General features: G+C 42.5%; 1 protein-coding gene across 1 annotated transcript in view; it reads left to right on the forward strand.

Annotated features, from left to right (window-relative positions):
• Positions 1-6,834: 6,834 nt before the first annotated feature.
• Positions 6,835-18,765, forward strand: part of CAT (catalase) — a 36,046-nt gene continuing 24,115 nt past the window's right edge. Inside the window, exon 1 of the mRNA XM_010831839.1 lies at positions 6,835-6,988. Within this exon, the coding sequence (XP_010830141.1) occupies positions 6,923-6,988 (66 nt within the window). The 5' untranslated portion in view covers positions 6,835-6,922. The remainder of the gene's footprint in view (positions 6,989-18,765) is intronic.

Genomic DNA, 18,765 nt, shown 5'->3' on the forward strand with positions numbered 1-18,765 from the left:
TCACTTCATGGCAAATAGATGGGGAAACAGTGGAAACAGTGTCAGACTTTATTTTGGGGGGCTCCAAAATCACTGCAGATGGTGATTCCAGCCATGAAATTAAAAGACACTTACTCCTTGGAAGGAAAGTTATGACCAACCTAGATAGCATATTCAAAAGCAGAGACATTACTTTTTCAACAAAGGTCCATCTAGTCAAGGCTATGGGTTTAACAGTGGTCATGTATGGATGTGAGAGTTGGACTGTGAAGAAAGCTGAGCACTCAAGAATTGATGCTTTTGCACTATGGTGTTGGAGAAGACTCTTGAGAGTCCCTTGGACTGCAAGGAGATCCAACCAGTCCATTCTGAAGATCAGGCCTGGGTGTTCTTTGGAAGGAATGATGCTAAAGCTGAAACTCCAGGACTTTGGCCACTTCATGTGAAGAGTTGACTCATTGGAAAAGACTATGATGATGGGAGGGATTGGGGGCAGGAGGAGAAGGGGTCGACAGAGGATGAGATGGCTGGATGGCATCACCGACTCGATGCACATGAGTTTGAGTGAACTCCGGGAGTTGGTGATGGACAGGGAGGCCTGGCGTGCTGTGATTCATGGGGTCGCAAGGAGTCGGACACGACTGAGTGGCTGAACTGAACTGAACTGAGAGGTTGGATAATTCCTTCCAACTCAGCCAGTTGTCTTTTCAGAACAGTGGGTTAACTAATTCCTGAAACTGTGATCTTGTTAACTTGAGAAAGATTAGAAGATAGGGTCGGTCCAAAGGGCAGGGACCATGATAATTTATAGATTACTGAACCCCAGAGCCTGTGTAGGTTTTATTGATACCCAATAAAAACCTGTTGAGTGTTAAACAGCTGAGGGCTTACCAGCAGGCAGATTTTTATTTTCAATTCAGAGCTAGCTCTACTGACAGTTCTAAAGCTATAAATCTAAAAATTAATAATTGGTGCACATTTGGGGGAACTACAAAGGGGACTAAATTCTTCAGTGACAGCTTTCATTCATGTAAGGGATGAGGATTTTAATATTCCAGCCTACTATCTACAGGTTAGATCATTTTATGACTTATACCACAAGCTCCATACATTAAACAAAGGTCTTTTTTCAATGGAACAGATGTCTATTGTATTAAAGTTGCCCCTCCTAACAATAACTGACTTCTCCAGTGCATTCTGACACTCTTTCTTGCTCCTTCCCCCTGGCTCCTACTGCCATCACCACCTGCATGCCAGTGGCAGTTTCGGGGTTGGCGGGGGCGGGGGTGAGGGGGTCAGATATAAGACCAAGGCCCAGGAAGAATTAAGGAAAGGCAGGGATGTGTCCTTGGTCCACGCTACTCTCAGGCTGACAAAGTGCCGCCTCAGCTCCACCCCCCAGTGAGCCAGTTTAACTTGATGTTCTATAATAAAGCTGCCCAATGGGCTGGTCATGCTCCAGAAAGGGTGGGGAGAGTTACAAAAGCCAACGCTGCCCTTAGTTCAGCTCAGCCAGTAAGCAGTGGAGGGGTTGTTTTCCTAAACTCAGTTCTCAAAAATATGAGAACTTCTGCCATCAGTATTTAATAATACTGTTTTGTCCACAATTTTCTGTTTTAGAGCTTAAAACATTCATGTCAAATATCTTTGAGGTTGGTCACGTATTTGCAATTCTTTCAGTTCCTAGCCAATGGAAGTTGGAAGCTATTGCTGTAATTTTCCCAAGAAGCTTACCTCATAATCACACCCTATCTTAAATGATGTTTGGCAGCATTGAGATTGAGAGTTCCAATATACTTACTGTTTTATCAAAAAGTAAGTCATAATTAGACATATTATAATTTTTTTCCTTCTTTATTTTCCTGATATGTGCCTTCAGAAGTGAGGTTCAACACCATGGAACTTGGCTTCCATGAGTATTAACCTGGACCTTACTGACATCTCATTAGCTATCTTCTGAAGTGACTCGAAGACAGCTATTATTTCTTTTCATAAACAAGTCACAAATTGAAGAATCTTGATATTAGTAATAGTCTTGGTTTTTCTGTTTGGATGTTTCACTTAGTAGACGTGGAAACCATATTCTAAAAAAGTTAAATACTGATTTACTGCAGACCACAATGCTAGGAGATGTCAGAAATAAAACCCAAGGATTTTGATTTCCAAATAAGAGTCCATTTTTCTTTACCAGTAATTCTCAATATGTGGTCCAGAAATTTCTGTTGATCCTTGAGGGCCCTGTCAGGGGGTCAATGAGGTTGAAATGATCTTAATAATACTAAGATGTCATTTGCCTTTTTCACTGTCATTTTCTCATGGGTGTACAGGGGAGTACTCCAAAATTTACGTAATCTGATATTGCATCAGACGGCATGTATAAGCAGATATGAGAATCCACTTATCTTCTATACCAGACATTAAAGTATTTGCAAAAATGTAAAACATATTCTAATTTTTTGAAAATATGGTTATTTTTTACAACAATATGTCAATTACGTTAACATATATTGGGCTTATTGTTTTTATTTTAAAATAATATTTAAATATTTAAAATTTATCAGTTATAATTTCTAATCATATACACATATATATTTCCAACATTAACAAAAGAAAGCTCTTTGGAGTCCTCAGTAATTTTTAAACATGTAAATGGGTGCTAAGGTCAAAAGCTGGACACCATGCTGGTTGAATAAGTATTGAGCAATACAGGACTGTAATGTCTCCAGAAAGTATCCTTTTCTTTTTTTTCAGAAAGTGTCCTTTAAATTGAATCACATTGAAATAAGCCAGACAAAGACAAATATCATATGATAGTGTTTATATGGGGAATCTAAAACAAAATGATTCCAATGAATTTATTTACAAAACAGAAGTAGACTCACATAGAAAACAAACTGATGGCTACCAAAGGGGAAAGGGGAAAGGGATGGGGAGGGATAAATTAGAAGGTTGGGATTAATAGTCATACACTACTATATATAAAACAGAAAACCAATAAAGACCTACTGTATAGCACAGGGAAGTATACTCAATATTTTGTAATAACCTATATGGGAAAAGAACCTGAAAAAGGATATATATATATATATATATATACACACACACATACATATATATATAAAGGACTTCCCTGGTGGCTCAGATGGTAAGGAGCCTGCCTGCAACTTGGGAGACCAGGGTTCGATCCCTGGGTGGGGAAGATCCCTGGGAGAAGGAAATGACAACCCACTCCAGTATTCTTGCCTGGAAAATGCCATGAATGGAGGAGCCTGGCAGGCTACAGTCCATGGGGTCGCAAAGAGCTGGACATGACTGAGTGACATACCACTCATATATATATCAATTATTTACATTACTTTTCTGTACACCTGAAAGTAATACAGCATTGTAAATCAACTGTGCTTGAATAAAAAAAAATTTAAAAATAAAATAAGATAAAATGCATCACATTGTTTTGCTTTTTATGAGTTGTATCAGTCAGAACCCCTGAAAAAAACAGCACACTCTGAAGGGACAACTGTGGAAGCAAGCAGCCTGTGTGCCATTCGTGCTTCTGAAGAGGCAAAGAAAAAGAGTGGTTTTTGGAACCAATTATACCTATAGCTGTAGGACATGGCTGTTTCCAAGAAATCAAGGAATCATGGCAGGGTAGGCAGGCAGTGAGCTTGCTAAGAGTGGATCCCAATTTTGTGGGATTCGAAGCTTATATGTATAATTTTCACTATCTCTATAAGGAAAAGAAAACACACTTAAGTATAAAAATCAATCTTTGTTTACAATGGTAAAAAAAATCACAACTTACAAACTTGAATAATCAAAAAAGTACCATAAAAACATTACAAAATCCCCCCCTCCAAAGCATAATACTTTATTAACAGCCTGACATATCTCTAAAATACTTTTTTTTTTCATTTTGAGTGCATACTTTTTGATCACCAAAAGAGGTAAAAATTTTCAATAGAGAGAATAGAAAGGTAATTCAATCTTCCTTCTAGCATAGTTTTCCAAAAATTTGTGTTTGTTATTTATAGTTTAGAAAACTTTCATTTTGACTTTATACCTTACTACTGATAATGCCATTTAAAATTGATGAATTATAGGATATTCCCTGGTGATCGAGTAGTTAGGATTCCACACTTTCATTGCCGCAGCCTGGGTTCAATCCCTGGTCAGGGGACTAAGATCCTGAAAGCCATGCAGGAAGGCCAAAAAAAAAAAAAGAACCTTAGCTTAGTGGAGTGAGGACAGGTAAGGCAGTGATGGGAGATAAAACCAAGTGACAAGACAACAAAGTGCTGGAGTTTTATAGGCGAGGTGAGAAAAGAGGGTCAGATGTTGGCAAGAGGCTGAGCATGGGTTTCTGTGCATTAGAAAGAGAAATCAAAGGCTCAGTGATGCTCGCCAAACAGAGGAAAGGCTACAGAGATACTTGGTATCAGAGTCAGACATAAGTCTGCCATACTCTAGCTTGTGAAACTTTATGAACAATTACTAACTTCACACGGAAGAGACTGCAAGTCAACTGTATTCCACTAAACTCAAGTAAATAATCTCCAACTCAATGTCTCCTTAGCAGGATGCCAAAAATAACCACAGTCACTCCAATGACACATGATAAGAAAGGTAAGGTGGTGAAGGGGAATTTGGATTCGAAAAGATGATGGTTATATCAATTGTGGTTAAATACCTCACTCATTTTATGAAGACTCACAAAAGTGCACATAAGCACTTTGTGAGGACTCCTCCCAAAAGTTTGGAAGGAACATGTGTAGGTGAGGAACTCTAAAATTAAGCTTCATTAACTTTGTGGTAAATCCAACTTTGGTGCTAATGTAACGAATAACTTGGTCCCTCTTTCTGCCTAAACTCTGATCTCATGCCAGCCCACCATTGGCTGAACTCAATAAGAAGGCCGGGTATTGTGGGGCCAAGCGGATGATAAAAATCAAAATTTCTGGAGTACAGATTAGAGTCAAGAAGGATGGAGAGTAAATCTGGAGTAGCAAACAAACAATCAAAATGCCTATTTTTCAAGAGAAGCAGATGAGCAAAGTGATGCCCTGGAGAGAGATTGCATTTGATCCAATTCCCAGTGAAAATGAGAAAGAATCAAAAGTCCTACCACTTTAAGACACTGTCCCTGGTTAGGGAGCTAAGGCCATGTGGTGCAGCCAAAAGAAAAAGAAAAGTCCTACCACTAAGCAGCTGAGGCCCAGGAAACAAAGGGCCTTTAACAAGGAGACACATAAATCAGCAGGTACAGGAGATAAGACCACTGGAGGAATCATGTACATCATTCCATAAATCATGTACATAAACACCTGAAAGTTCTCTATGGGTACTGTGTTTTCTTTTCTTCCTTAGGGTCTTTTAATAGGTCCAATGATCATAACGTGACTTGGCAATAAATTTTTGGTGGCCCTCCCTAGCTCCTTCTACTTAATTTAAGCTTGAAAGACTTATTCCCATGCAAATAATGTTATAGACAGTGGTTAGATTACCAGTTCTAACCACAAAAATCCTTTTTTCATACAAATGTGACTGAACTGGACTCCCCAAGAGTATGCGAACATTTCCAAGACCAAGCTCAAGTATAAAAAGTGATATGAACCGGAAGTAAAAGAAAAGAATGGCAGCCTATCTGGAATAAGGCAACTCCTGACCACAAGAGGATGGAAACGACTAGAGGAAGGTAAGATCCGAAGAACAAATGTTGATGCCCTATGAGTGGGAGGTTCACACAGAGGAAGAAAAGATCTATAACATGGCCTCAGGGTGAGAAGTTGTAGGAGTACAGATCCCTGTTGAGGTCTGGGAGGACCATTTTCCCCCAGGTTTATTATGCGAAGTCTCAGACTTTGTAGACAATCTCTCTAGCTGGGTATAACCAAGTCTCTTTTCACACTTTACCTAATTTAAATGTCTTGACAAGAGTAAAACACCAATTGAAGGTATTTTCATAGAATAAGCCATTTTTGTACTGCTGAACTCCTGAGCAATTTTCTCTGGAATACCACAAAATATATTGTTATTTCACTTATTAAAATGCATTGCTCGAACACCTCAAAAATTAGTTACATTGTCTTAGGGAAGACATTTTCTAAACTCTAAGGCAGCATTTCTGTTAATAAATAGTGGGTTTGGACATCTTATTTAACTTAGTTAATTATTCTACATCAGGAGCAAGCCAACCTCTTCATGCTTGTTTATACTCTGTCATGATGGGGAGACTTCATTGACCTTTATATTCTTTTTGTTGTGAAGATTAAGTGGTAGAGTTTGGCAAAAATCAGCAGTGTACAGCACAAAGCAGACACTCAAAAAGGGGAACTTCTAAACCAAAAAGGGAATCTAAAGGACTGAGTTTTTGTCCTACGTATTTTAGACTATTAAGATTTATAACTTGCAAATATTTCGCTTTTCTGTTTTTTATTTTTAAAAGCTTTTTATTTTATACAGGAGTGGATTTCTTTCTCTCTGTTTTTTAAGAGCTGAAAGCATGTTAACAGAGTTCAAAGCCCCACCCAGCAGGGCCTAAGCATTCCCTCAAAAAAACTGGCAGGCCACCAACCGCCACCTCCCAGGGCACCCTGAAGGATACTGATAAGCCGAGGAGACAGTCACATCTGGGTACGCGGGGTCCAACCCCAAATTAGTTAACCGGGCGTTTGCAGGTCGGAGGTGAGGCGGTGCCGTTCCTTTTCCTATCTCTTCCCAGCCTCTCCTCTCCCGGAGTCCCTGCTCCTCAGCCCCGCCCCTACTTGGCTTCCAATCCCATTCCGCCTGGAGTTCAAGCGGCCAATCAGATGGCGGTCCTGCCGAGGGGGCGGGACGAGGGGGGCGGAGCTGAGTGGCGGAGTCTGAAGTCGCCTATTTCAGCTGCGGCGCTGGAGACGCGTGACCCGGGCCCACCTGCAAAGTTCTGCATCGCCACTCAGACATCATGGCGGACAACCGGGATCCAGCCAGCGACCAGATGAAACACTGGAAGGAGCAGAGGGCCGCGCAGGTACACCCTGCGCTCTCCGAGCCGGCCCTACGGTCCGCGTAGGAAGCAGGGTGTTCTCGAGTAACGGCCCCTGCTGCCACAGCCCGGAGGTTCTAGGGAGGGAGGGCTGTACCACCGATCGCGCGGGGGCTAGGGGTGTTTGTGTGCTTCCTTTCGGTCTGGTTGGGCTGTTACATTCGCGGGCGGGAGGGGAGAGGGTTCTGGGCCCGGGGGCAGCGGTCCTGCAGGGTTTGTGGTAGGCTGTAGGTCGTGGATGGTTGGCTTACACTTTTGCGCCTTTGCCAGCTGGGACAGAGGTTGCAGTTTGAGGCAGCAGTGAAGGCTTATGGGGAAAGAGGCAGAGAGCTGCAGCTGCAAGAAAGGAAGTGACGGGGGAAGTGGGAGCAGGCTCTAGCTTTGCCCTGGCTCAAACAATAACTACCAGCTTTCGTATTTGGGGTGTGGGGTGTCTTGGGGGCAGGGAACGACTTTTATCATCTCCATGTCCCCAGCATTGAACATAAAGCGTTGTTTGTGTGTTAGTTGCTCAGTCGTGTCCGACTCTCTGTAACCCCATGAACTATAGCCCACAGACAGACTGTTCTGTCCATGGAATTATCCAGGCAAGAATGCTGGAGTGGGTTGCCATTCCCTTCTCCAGGGGATCTTCCCGAACCAGGGATGTAACCCAGGTCTCCCGTGTTGCAGGCAGATTCTTTACCATCTGGGCCTCCAGGGAAGCGCAGATACAGCATTAAACAGCTAAATAAAAAGATTTGTACACCCATGATTTCTTTTGCACTTAAAAACATCGTCTAGCATTTTAGAGCTAAAAGTGACCTTAGTGATTAATTAATGCATTTATTTACACCTATGCTTTGAGTGCCAGCATGTGCTAGGCACGGCGCTGGGGCAAGTGGAACAAATTCCAGTGAGGCTGAAAGCTCAAAGTCAAGTTTGGGAGACAAGACAGGTAAATAGATGGTTACCTTCCAACGTGGCCAGGGCACTAATATAGGTTATCTGCTGAATGTAAAGGGAGTGAATGTCCCAGTTGGCAGGCTTCTCAAAGCAGGTGACATCTGAACAAGAGCTTTACAGCTGAGTAGGAATTCAGCCCTATAGTGGTTGGCCAGTCATTCCTGGCCTGTACCCCTAGGATGTAGAGCATTCAAGGGCATCTCTGAGCAGGTTGGGTGGGATGGGAGCACTTCTGTTTTGAGTCTTCTTTTGTCAAATTGGGCTAGAGAGTGTTCGGGACTTGCCCAGTTCCCATGGCGGCTGGTTAATGGCAGAGAGAGGACTAGAGTCATGCTTTCTTCATCTTGTCTAGTGCGCTTTCTTCTTTTTAAAATTTATTTTTAATTGTAGGTTAATTGCTTTACGATATTGTGTTGGTTTCTACCATACATCAACATGAATCAGCCGTAGGCAAACATATGTCCCTTCCCTCCTGAACCTCCCTTCCACCTCATGCCACCCGTCTAGGTAGTGACAGAGTACTCGTTTAGTGCTCTTCCTTAAAACCGGGTTAGTGTTCATGAACTAGGATTAATGCTGAGTGCTCATGGATTACCTTGTAGTTCCCTGTTTGTGAGAAGGCTACCATTCTCTTTAAAGGGCCTGGAAAATCTCTTTTCTCATTTTGTTCCTTATTATGTGCTACTAGGGGATTTGGCTTTTCATGAGTTCTTAGTCAAAGTGAACCAGAGAGACTTAGCATCTTATCAGTCAAGGACAAGTGGCTAGTCAGTGGCAGAGTCAAGATTAGAACTCTGCTTCCTAGAGCCAGGATTCTCTGTACACCCAGTGGTTGCTGCATCTTGGTTCACATGGAGGTGTTCATGAATACTCGGTGAATTGGAAACAATATGGGCAAATGAGATTCTCATAAAACAAAATTCATTCTTTTGAAAGGACTCCGTTGAGACTAGCTTGCCTTGTCACTGTTTGGGAGAATTATTAACTGTTGTTAAATCATTAAGATCTTGCTGGTGACTTGCCCTACATGGTCACCCATGTGAGAAACAGCTGGCCTGCAAAGCGCATCTATAATCTGGGGACTCCTAGTTGAAATACTTCTGTCTCCTCTGCCCATGCATCTCAGTGCACTGTTTACATTGTCTTGATGGGCAGTCACATTGGCGTCTTGTTTTTCCTTACTTGAGCTGCTCTGAGTGGAAACTGCTTATTTTTATGAGGAGACTGCCCACTTCGCAAAGGAATTTTGCATCTGTCACATACCCTTTGTAATTTCCCAATGCTTTCTTTGGAAAATTTTCAAACATTCAGAAAAATGAGAAAAATTGTGTAGTATATGCCTATATACCCACAGCATTTTAAAAAATTTCTTTTAACATGTTATTCCATATCTGTCTGTCCCTTCATACATCCCTTAACCTATGTTTTGGAGGGGCACTTCAGAGTATGTTGTAGACATCAGTAGACTTGATGCAAATTACCAGAATTCATTGTTTATTTATGTTTTTAAGGCAAAATTTATATACAAAAATATACAAATATGAAGTACACCAATCTGTGCTTTTTGATAAACACCTGTGAATCTGGTTCTTTTATCAAGATGTAGAAGATTCTCATCACCTTGGAATGTTCCCTCATGCTGTTTCCCATCTTTCCTGCTTCTCCTGCAGTCCTGCTCCAGGCAACCACTGATGATTTTGCTTTTTAACCATTGATTTAGGTACTTCTTGTGTTAACGCTGCTTTCATTCAGCAAATATGTTTTAAGATAAAACAAAAATGTTTTAGGATTCATTCCTGTCATTGCATGTATTGCTGAGTAGTAATAGTACTAGTACTATTACTGATTAGAGCACCATTGTCTGATTAGAGCACCATGTGCTTATCCTGTTGTTGGGCACCTGGACTATTCCCAATGTGTGGCTGTTATGAATTAAGTTTCTATAAAGAGTCTTATACAAGTCTTTTTGTGCACATATGCTTTTATTTCTCTTAAAAAATACCTGTGAATAGAATTGGCGAGTAAGTGAATAAGGTAAGTGAATGTCTTATGAGAAATTCCTAAGCCTTCTTCTGATGTGGTTTACCATTTTACACTTCTGTCAACAGTGTTTGAGATTTACATTGGTCCACCTCCTGCCATCCTTTGGGATTGTCATTCTTTTTAAGTTTAGCCTTTCTGGTGAATAAGAAGTGATATTTGCATTGCTCTGATGACCAGAGATGCATCTTTTCATGTGCCTATTTGACCAGTGGTATACAGTATTTCTTCCCTGGTGGCTTAGATGCTAAAGACTCTGCCCACAATGTAGGAGACCTGGGTTCGATCCCTGGGTCAGGAAGATCCCCTGGAGGAGGAAAGGGCAACCCACTCCAGTATTCTTGCCTGGAGAATTCATGGACAGAGGAGTCTAGCAGGCTACAGTCCACGGGATCAGAAAGAGTCAGATATGACCAACACACACATATGTATTTCTTTAATGGATTTGTTCAAATCTTTTGTCCTTTAAAACATTGGATTGTTTGTTTTACTATCCTTGATTCATAGCCCATGTTTTAAGTACAGTCGGCTACATGCTGTAATAATACATCCCAAAATGTATAATGGCATAAACCTATAAGAAGTTTATTTCTGTCTTATGTGATTAGCCAAAATGGTTTGAGGTTGCAGAAGGAGGTAGTGAGTCCTCGGCAGCCCACAGTTCCCCAAGGCTGCAGGCTGCAGGAGGCTGCTCCTGTGGCAACACAGGGTTTCTTAATGTTGCCCTCCACATCACTGTCTAGTCACAGACGATGAAGAGCGTGGAGGACAGTATGTGGGAGGTTTAGATGCCAGGCTGGAAGTGGTGTATGTCACTTCTGCCTGCATTCCTTTGTCTAGAACCGTGTCACATGGCTGCACCCACTGTGAGCGAGGCTGGGCGACAGTCTCCCTCTACACCCAGGTCGCCAACCCTTCTACACCGTGTCCAAACATACTTTCAATGTGGTGACAATATCTCTGGCCATTTTCTTCTGATGTGGTGATGGGCAAACAGGCATAATCTCTTTCAGAAGGGTATGTTGGACTTTTAAAATATTCTGTTAGAAATTTATGACAGTAAAGTATAGTTTTTGTTTTTGTTTTTTCAAATCTTCATTTGCTTGGCAAGTGCTTTTTTAAAAAATAAGCGGGCAGGTCTGCATCAGTATCTTGCCTTCCACCACCCACTTTGTTTATATTTGTTCTGGACTATGAGCACTTTAAGTTGTGGAACTGCTGCTGGAGGGCACCCTGCCATCTCCTCCCTCAAAAACCGGATGCTGAATGTCGTGCTGGGTGTCTCCTCCTTTGGAACCGAGTCAGCCAGCATGAAAACAATTTATGGAGCGTCTCTCCTTGTGGGCATATTTCATTGCTGACAAGTAAATTGGGACCTTTGTGAAATTTAACAGGAGAGTGACAAATCAAATACGTTCATAGGTATGACTTGGATCTTCTTAAAAATCTCTCTTTTTCTTTCTCTCAAAGTAGGTTTAGGGGAGGGAGGTGGTTCTCCAGGTTATTTCCAGTCCCTCTGAATGAAACTTGATGGAAACTTTTATTGCTTAGAATGCCATTGGCTCTTCCTGTGGGAAACTTAAAGTAATTAGTAGCCTCTGATCCCTTAAAAACTGGAGACTTTGAGCATTTCGAGACTTTCCTTTTTAAACAATTCCTAATTACTTGGAAGAGAAGTTGGGTTTTAGACCATCCATTCCTGTCAGTGAGTCACAAGACAGAACCTTTGAGGGTTTATGTATTTTTTAGGGTAAACTTGGTACTAGCTGCACTGACGTAACGTTGCCGACACTCGGGGGCTGGAGAGAGGTGACTGAATAACTTCTTGTGCATGTGTGTTTGCATTTCTTGTGGAGACCACCTTTTTTGTTCATTTTCCTTCTAGTACTGTGACTGCTGTCGTTTCTCCTGCTAAGAGTAAAGGAGTCTTTTACTTAGTGCATCGGTCATCCTTCATTTTTTGAGCCTTTGTCTCCTCTTACTCCCTACTTTTTTTTTGAAAAAGTAAAGGACTAGTGCAATTCTCAGTGCTGTCAGACTTATTTAGTAAAGTCATTTTCAAAACAGAGAAAACCTCTTATTCAGTAGCCATTCCGTGTATTTTCAAGGCTTTATTCCCGGTAGGATTATTCTGTTTGCTGATTATTGAAAACCAGTAGCAGTGTATTTTCACCATATCTGGAAATATAGACAGCTCACCAAGAAGAAAAAAAAATGTGAGCAGCTACTGGGACGTGTTTCCTCTTGTACAAAATAATACAAAAGAACCTTGTTTGAAAAGCAGACATTTCCCATTAGGGTGAGGAAGGAGGTGTGTTCAATCAGTCTGTGCTTAGGGGTCCAACCATGTGACCTTGAAGTCTGACATTTATTTTCCTTGTTAAAGGCAACTTTTTTTTTTTTTTTTCTGGAATAAAAACTGTCCACTAGAATCTAAAAATAAATGATACAAATGAACTTATTTATAAAACAGAAATAGACTCACAGACATAGAAAGCAAATTTGCGGTTAACAAAGGGGAAAGTGGTGGGGGAGGGATAAATTGGGAGTTTGGGATTACATATACACACTAGTATAAATAAAACAGATAACCACCAAGAACCTACCGTACAGCATAAGGGAACTATACACAATATCTTGTAATAATGAGTAATGGAAAGGAACCTAAAATATCTATCTGGATCACTTTGCTATGTACCTGAAACTAACACAACACTGTAAATCAGCTGTGTTTCAATAAATTTTGTTTAAAAAAAAAAAAAAGCTGATAGAGCTCATCCAGACCTACTTAAAAAAAAAAAAAGTGATTACTAATAAAGTTGGATTAATATCTACAAAAAAGAACAACAACAAAAAAACCCCCACTAGTTGTCTTCCCTGGGATCCTTGGAATCACTTTTTAATTTTCTTCAGGCATTTGCTCCCTCTGCCCTCACAGGCTTCACTTTGACACCAACAGCCTTGTTTGTGAAATCGCTCGGTCTTGTCTGACTCTTTGCAACTCCATGGCTCTATCTATGGAATTCTCCAGGCAAGAATACTGGAGTGGGCTGCCATTCCCTTCTCCAGGCGATCTTCCTAACCCAGGGATCAAACTCAGGTCTCCTGCATTGCAGGTAGATTCTTTACCATCTGAGCTACCAGGGAAGGGCAATTCTTGGCTTGCTGGTGAGACCTTATTGTTCCTTGCCCAGGGCATTGTTGTCAGCCTGAGGCCATATTTCATAGCAGTTAGCACAGTGTTGACATGCCTATTGTCACTCACTGACTCTTTAGTACACTTTGTTTAGTACCAACAGGGCCCATTTGGTTCTTAATGAAGAACATATTTTGATTTTTTCTTACATTTATTGGATTTCATTTTTTTCCATTATATATTATTCAATTTTTTTTTATTGAATGGCACTTCTAGAGGTGGATGGTATAGAATAACTTAGAAATGAGTAAAGTAGGACAGGAACTCATTCTTGCCTCTTGCACTTAGAATGACCAGCGGTTCTTGACGTATACTGAGGCACCTGGTGGCTTAAGCATGAAGTCAGCTTACAAGATGAAGTATATCCTGGTGATGAAGTCACCACTTGGAGCCCAGAAAGCATAGTTTTTAGCCTTTAAGGCAGTCAGCGACGTTTCCCAGTGTTGTCAGGACACTGATTTTTGTGCTAGAGAACCCCCTCAGTGTGATGTGGTATTGAGGTGAGTCACTTTCTAATGCTTTTGATGTTTTAAGACGCAAAAAAAGCACATCTATTGAATTCAGAATTTATGAGTGAATGACCTGCATGGAAGTTAGGATTCTCGTTTTCTAGTGACAATCTCTGGGCAGGAGCCTGTGGCTCAGCAAAAAATCTGCCTCCAATGCAAGAGACATGGATTCGATCCATGGGTTGGGAAGATCCCCTGGAGAAGGGAATGGCTGCCCACTCCAGTGTTCTTGGAAAATCCCATGAACAGCCATCATGATGGGCTGCAGTCTGCAGGGTTGCAAGAGTCAGAGACAACTTAGTGACTGAATCACCACCAGGAAGAAGCCAGCGTTAATCACCTGGTTGGTCTGTTGTATATTTTGAGTACAGTGCTGAACTTGCCTGTCCTTTGTCTTGACCGAATGTGTTGATGTAGGAAGAGTATTTAACACAGAGCCTGCCCAGGGTAACCACTCATGCATGATGCAGCCCTTTATTTCTGTCCCTTGTTTCAACTTCTCCCTTACTTCTTTTCTTTGACATTGCTCTTTGATTCTTCATGGAAAAACAAAAAAACAAAAAACAACCCATACTTTATATTGTGGAAAATTTCAAACCGGAGCTGAACAGAAAAGATGGTATAATGAAGCTCCAAGCTTTTGTCTGTCAGCTTCAATAATGAATTTTTGTCACACCAGCTCTCCCCGCTAAGAGCTCCCCTACAGAACAGCAGTTCATGTGAGTTGCCACGACTTGCTGGGGGAATTAGGCATGTCTTGTGTGGCTCCACTGGCAGAGTTAAGGAGCCCCTTCTCCTTGCTTATTTTGCTTTGTATCTAAATGCCGTAATAAATGATGGCCTGAGGATGGCTAGATGCTGAGTTCTGTGAGTTCTAGAGAATCACGCGGGGGAGGTCTTGAGGAACCCTGACATTGTCTTTCTTTTTTTAACACTTTGTTCAAATCTAGATGCAAATAAGGTTCACACATGGCATTGATTGATATGTCTCTTAAGTCCATCTGTCTCTTCCTTAGGGTGGTTTTAAATGAAGTTTACAGTGATTTAGTAACCTGTGAAGGGTCAGGCTTTACAATCAAACAGGGTTCAACTTGAGGCTTGACCGCTGGGCAGATTACCTCACCTCCCTCCCCTTTCGTTTCTCATATTGAAAATGGGATAACAATTCTCCTTACCTTGCAGTATTGCTGTGAGAATTAATTTATATAAAACGTGTTTAAACCAACACATGTCAGTTACCCAGCCTGTAGAATATGTGCAGGAGATGTAAGCTGTGCTGTTCTGAGAAGCACTATAGTGTGTGCTTTTGGGTCCTTGAGCCAGTCTGCTTGGGTTCAAACTCTGCTTCTGCCCCATTTTAGGTGGGTAGCCTTGAGCCGGTTGTATAACTTCTCCACGCCTCAGTTTCCTCTTCTGTATAGTGGAGATTTTCACAGTCCTTACCTTGGAGAGGTGGACTAAATGTGATAACCTGAGTAGAGTGTAGAACAGTGCCCGCAGAGCAAGCTGATATTTGTTGTTCTGAAGCTTGAGTGTGTCTAGTAAGGCCTTTCACACCTAAACAGAGAGAGGAAGAAAGAATCAGTGGGATGACAGGAGATGCAGGCATCGTCTTCATTATAAGCTGAGGCTTAACTGGAGAATGTGGGTAGGAGTTTGGGCAAAGAGGGCCTGCTGAGGCCGTTTCCCTGATTTGAATTTATTTACGCCTTGTGTTTAGGCGACTCTGGAGACCACCAGAGGAGTAGATGCTACTGTGGCCACTGGCTTCCAAAGGGAAGAGCGTGGGCCCTGTGTAGGCCTGGGTCCCTTTCCCAAACTGCCCCACCAGGGGAAGTTTCCCCGCTTCCTTGCATCAGGGCAGGAGGCCCGGAACACCACCTCACTGTCATTCTAACCCCCCACCGAGAAACTCGAGGACCAAGGCAGTCTTTGGTTTTCTGAACGCGGTGTGTTGTAGGCACTGATATGCTAGAAGACGCTAGGTATATTCTGTACTGATCTCTGAGAATATAAAGCTGACATTATGACTCTATTGGGATTGAAAGCTGGGGACAGTTTGTATGACCCTCTTTTTCAGTTTAAAAAAAGAAGCCTACGATAGCGAGTTCTTGGAAATTCTGTGAGCAGAGGGCACTTACCAGTGGCAACTATGTTGACAAAATATTTCACCAGAGAAAGCCATCTTGACTGCTCCCAGGAAAATTTCTTCATCCCTGTCTTAGTTTGAGCCAAAAAATACAAACAGCAAAGCCAAAGTGGAATTTTACTTTGATCTCGAGCCTCTCTTTCTAATCATGGTGTTAGCCTTTAAACCAGGCCAAAATACTTCTTGCCAATTGCTGCAGCAATTTTTATGACAAGTTTGTTTCACGGTTTTTCATCAGAATTTGAAGTTACAGGACTTCCCTGGTGGTCCAGTGGTTAGGAATCCACCTGCCAATACAGGGGACGTGGCTTCCACCCCTCATCTGGGAAGATTCTACGTGCGACGAGGCAAATAAGCCTGTGTGCCACAACTCCTGAAGTCTGAACGCCGAGACCTTTCTCTGCCCCTAGAGAAGCCAAAGCAATGAGGAGCCTGCGTACCACAACTAGAGAGTCGTCCCCACTTGCCACAACTAGAGAAAGGCCCTGCACAGCAATGAAAACCCAGCATCACCTAAAAAAAAAAGAAAAGAATTTGAAGCTATAAATTCAGATATTTCCCTTTTGCTTTTTGGAGGGAAGTGCAGGGAGAGGCATGGGCTATTGTTACCTCCTCCTCCTCTTGAGAAATAATCTTTCTTGGCCATTTCATATCGGTCCACAGTTTAATTCATTCCCTTGTTGAATCCTCAGCCGTGGTTGTGCACTTGTGGCAGGGCTCTAGATGCAGAAAGAGTATACTGTCTCGAGAGAAAAAATCACAAGGCACTAAGGCAATGAGATTATCTGTTCTGTGGGCCCAGGAAGATGCCCTTGGCCCAGCTTGTGGGGTGGCATGGGTGCGGCAGGAAGAGTGGTCCGGGAGAAGCATGTACGGTTGTCATGAGGAATTGGCAGCCAGAAAGATGTTAAACATATTAACAGGTAACTGATGCTGCTTTTCCAGAGCAGGAGCTCTCAGAATTGCCTATCAACAGAAGAGCTCTTCTGTCCTCAAAAATACTCTAGTTGTAAGTGGTCTTGCACTGAGTTAAAACAGGCCCTTCCCTGGCCGTCCAGTGGTTAAGACTCCTCGCTTCCAGTGCAGGGGGACAGGTTCAGTCCCTGTTGGGGAACTGAGATGCCACATGTCACGTGGCGTGGCCAAAAAATTTAAAAAACAAAAACCCCTATAACCAGCAAGTTGGCAGACATATCTTTGCCCTTCCATACTTTCCTATGTGCTGCCACACAGAAATCTGCATAAAGTTACTTAAATACTCTGAGCATGTGGCATCGACCACTAAACAAGTAATGATATTCCTCTCACTGGTTGTGGACAGGCTTGAAAGAAGATAGCTAGAAAAAAAAGCCTTGCATATGGCAAGTGCTCGAGAAATGGTATTTACAAAAGGAAATGAGAAACTAGGTACCGTTCCATCAGCTGTGCTGAATCTGTGTGTTTGTCCTTTCTGATTAGCTTTGGACCAGTGGTAACCGTCCTCCATCATATCCCTAGAGAAAGCCCAGAGCTTGCGTCACGGGATGTTGGGGATGCTGTTTCTTTTGTTTGCTGCTGGTGAAAAACAGGGGCACGGGCTCCAGGGTGTGGTTATATTCTGGTTTTACTGGCACTCGCTGTCCTCAGGAGCCCTCTGTCTACCCTCCTCTGAGGGGGCAGACCTCTACCCTTGTGTGTGCAGGTCACAGGGATACATCCTGCCGGGCTCTGGTCTGTGGGGACCGGGAGGACAGTGAATGAGTGACTTGAAATGAGTCACCTGGGGGGCCCTAGTGCTAAATCCATTCCCCTGCCGCCCCACGCCTGCCATCCAGCCTGCAGAGGGGTCCGCCATGGGGCTGTTGAACTAATGAGACCCAGGTGCACTGTGGCTGCTTCTTACGTCCTTGACCAACAGACAAGCTCCCACTTATTTTTCCCTCCTGCCCCGTCTTTCCCGGCCTCTGGCTGAAGTCCGCTGACTTGTTGCTCTCATCACCACTGCCAGACAGTTGCTGCCTCTGCCTTTGGTAGGCTTTTCATTTTTTCTCCCTTCTTTACCACTCCCCTCCCTTGTCATCACCTCTGCCTTTCTCAGCACATGCAGGGAGTGGCTTCATCTGACTGTACTCTAAACAGGTACCATCTTCAAGGTCTTGCTGTTCTGGGACATTTTTGTCATTGCTTGTAGCCCAGGAGGGCTGGTTTTCACTGCTTTCTACTTCAGTTTAGTCACTCAGTCATGTCCAAGTCTTTGCGGCCCCACGGACTGCAGCATGCCAGGCTTCCCTGTCCATCACCAACTCCCGGAGCTTGCTCAAACTCATGTCCATCGGGTCGGCGATGCCGTCCAACCATCTCATCCTCTGTCCTCCCTTTCTCCTCCTGCCTTTAATCTTTCCTAGCATCAGGTTCAAAATTATTCTAAATGTTTGAGAATGCTGGAAGTTTGATTTAAACAAAAATCAAAACAAATTGTATCTATTCTGGGGTTAATTGCAATGCTTACTGCATGGAACTGGCTTTTTTTCAGAAATGACTTTTAAAATTTTGCTTTTGATGGTCCATTTCCCAGCTCCACCTTCACTTACTTTATTTAGTAAAGCTTCATTGCATTAATTCTGTTAATTTTCACCATCTCAGTGAATATACTGTGTCCTTCTTTTCATCTAGTGATTACTCTCTATCTTTGTTTAAATTCAGTATCTCTTATTTGATGTTGCCCTAAACACCGCCTGAAGTCAGGAGTCTTTTCCTCCCTGATCTTTGACCATGACCTCCATTCTGTCTTGCTGACTGTTGAATCTTTTCCTGCCACACTTGTTTTAAAGACATATTGCATATCCATTGGCTTGGAAAGGTGTTAAAAGAGAGGACAGTTGATCTATTAGACCAGGGAACTAGAAGAGAGGCTGAATGTTACTGACCTACAAACCCAGGTTTC

Source organism: Bison bison, unplaced genomic scaffold (assembly GCF_000754665.1).
Source record: "Bison bison bison isolate TAMUID 2011002044 unplaced genomic scaffold, Bison_UMD1.0 scf7180017864531, whole genome shotgun sequence".
Taxonomy (NCBI): Eukaryota; Metazoa; Chordata; class Mammalia; order Artiodactyla; family Bovidae; genus Bison; species Bison bison.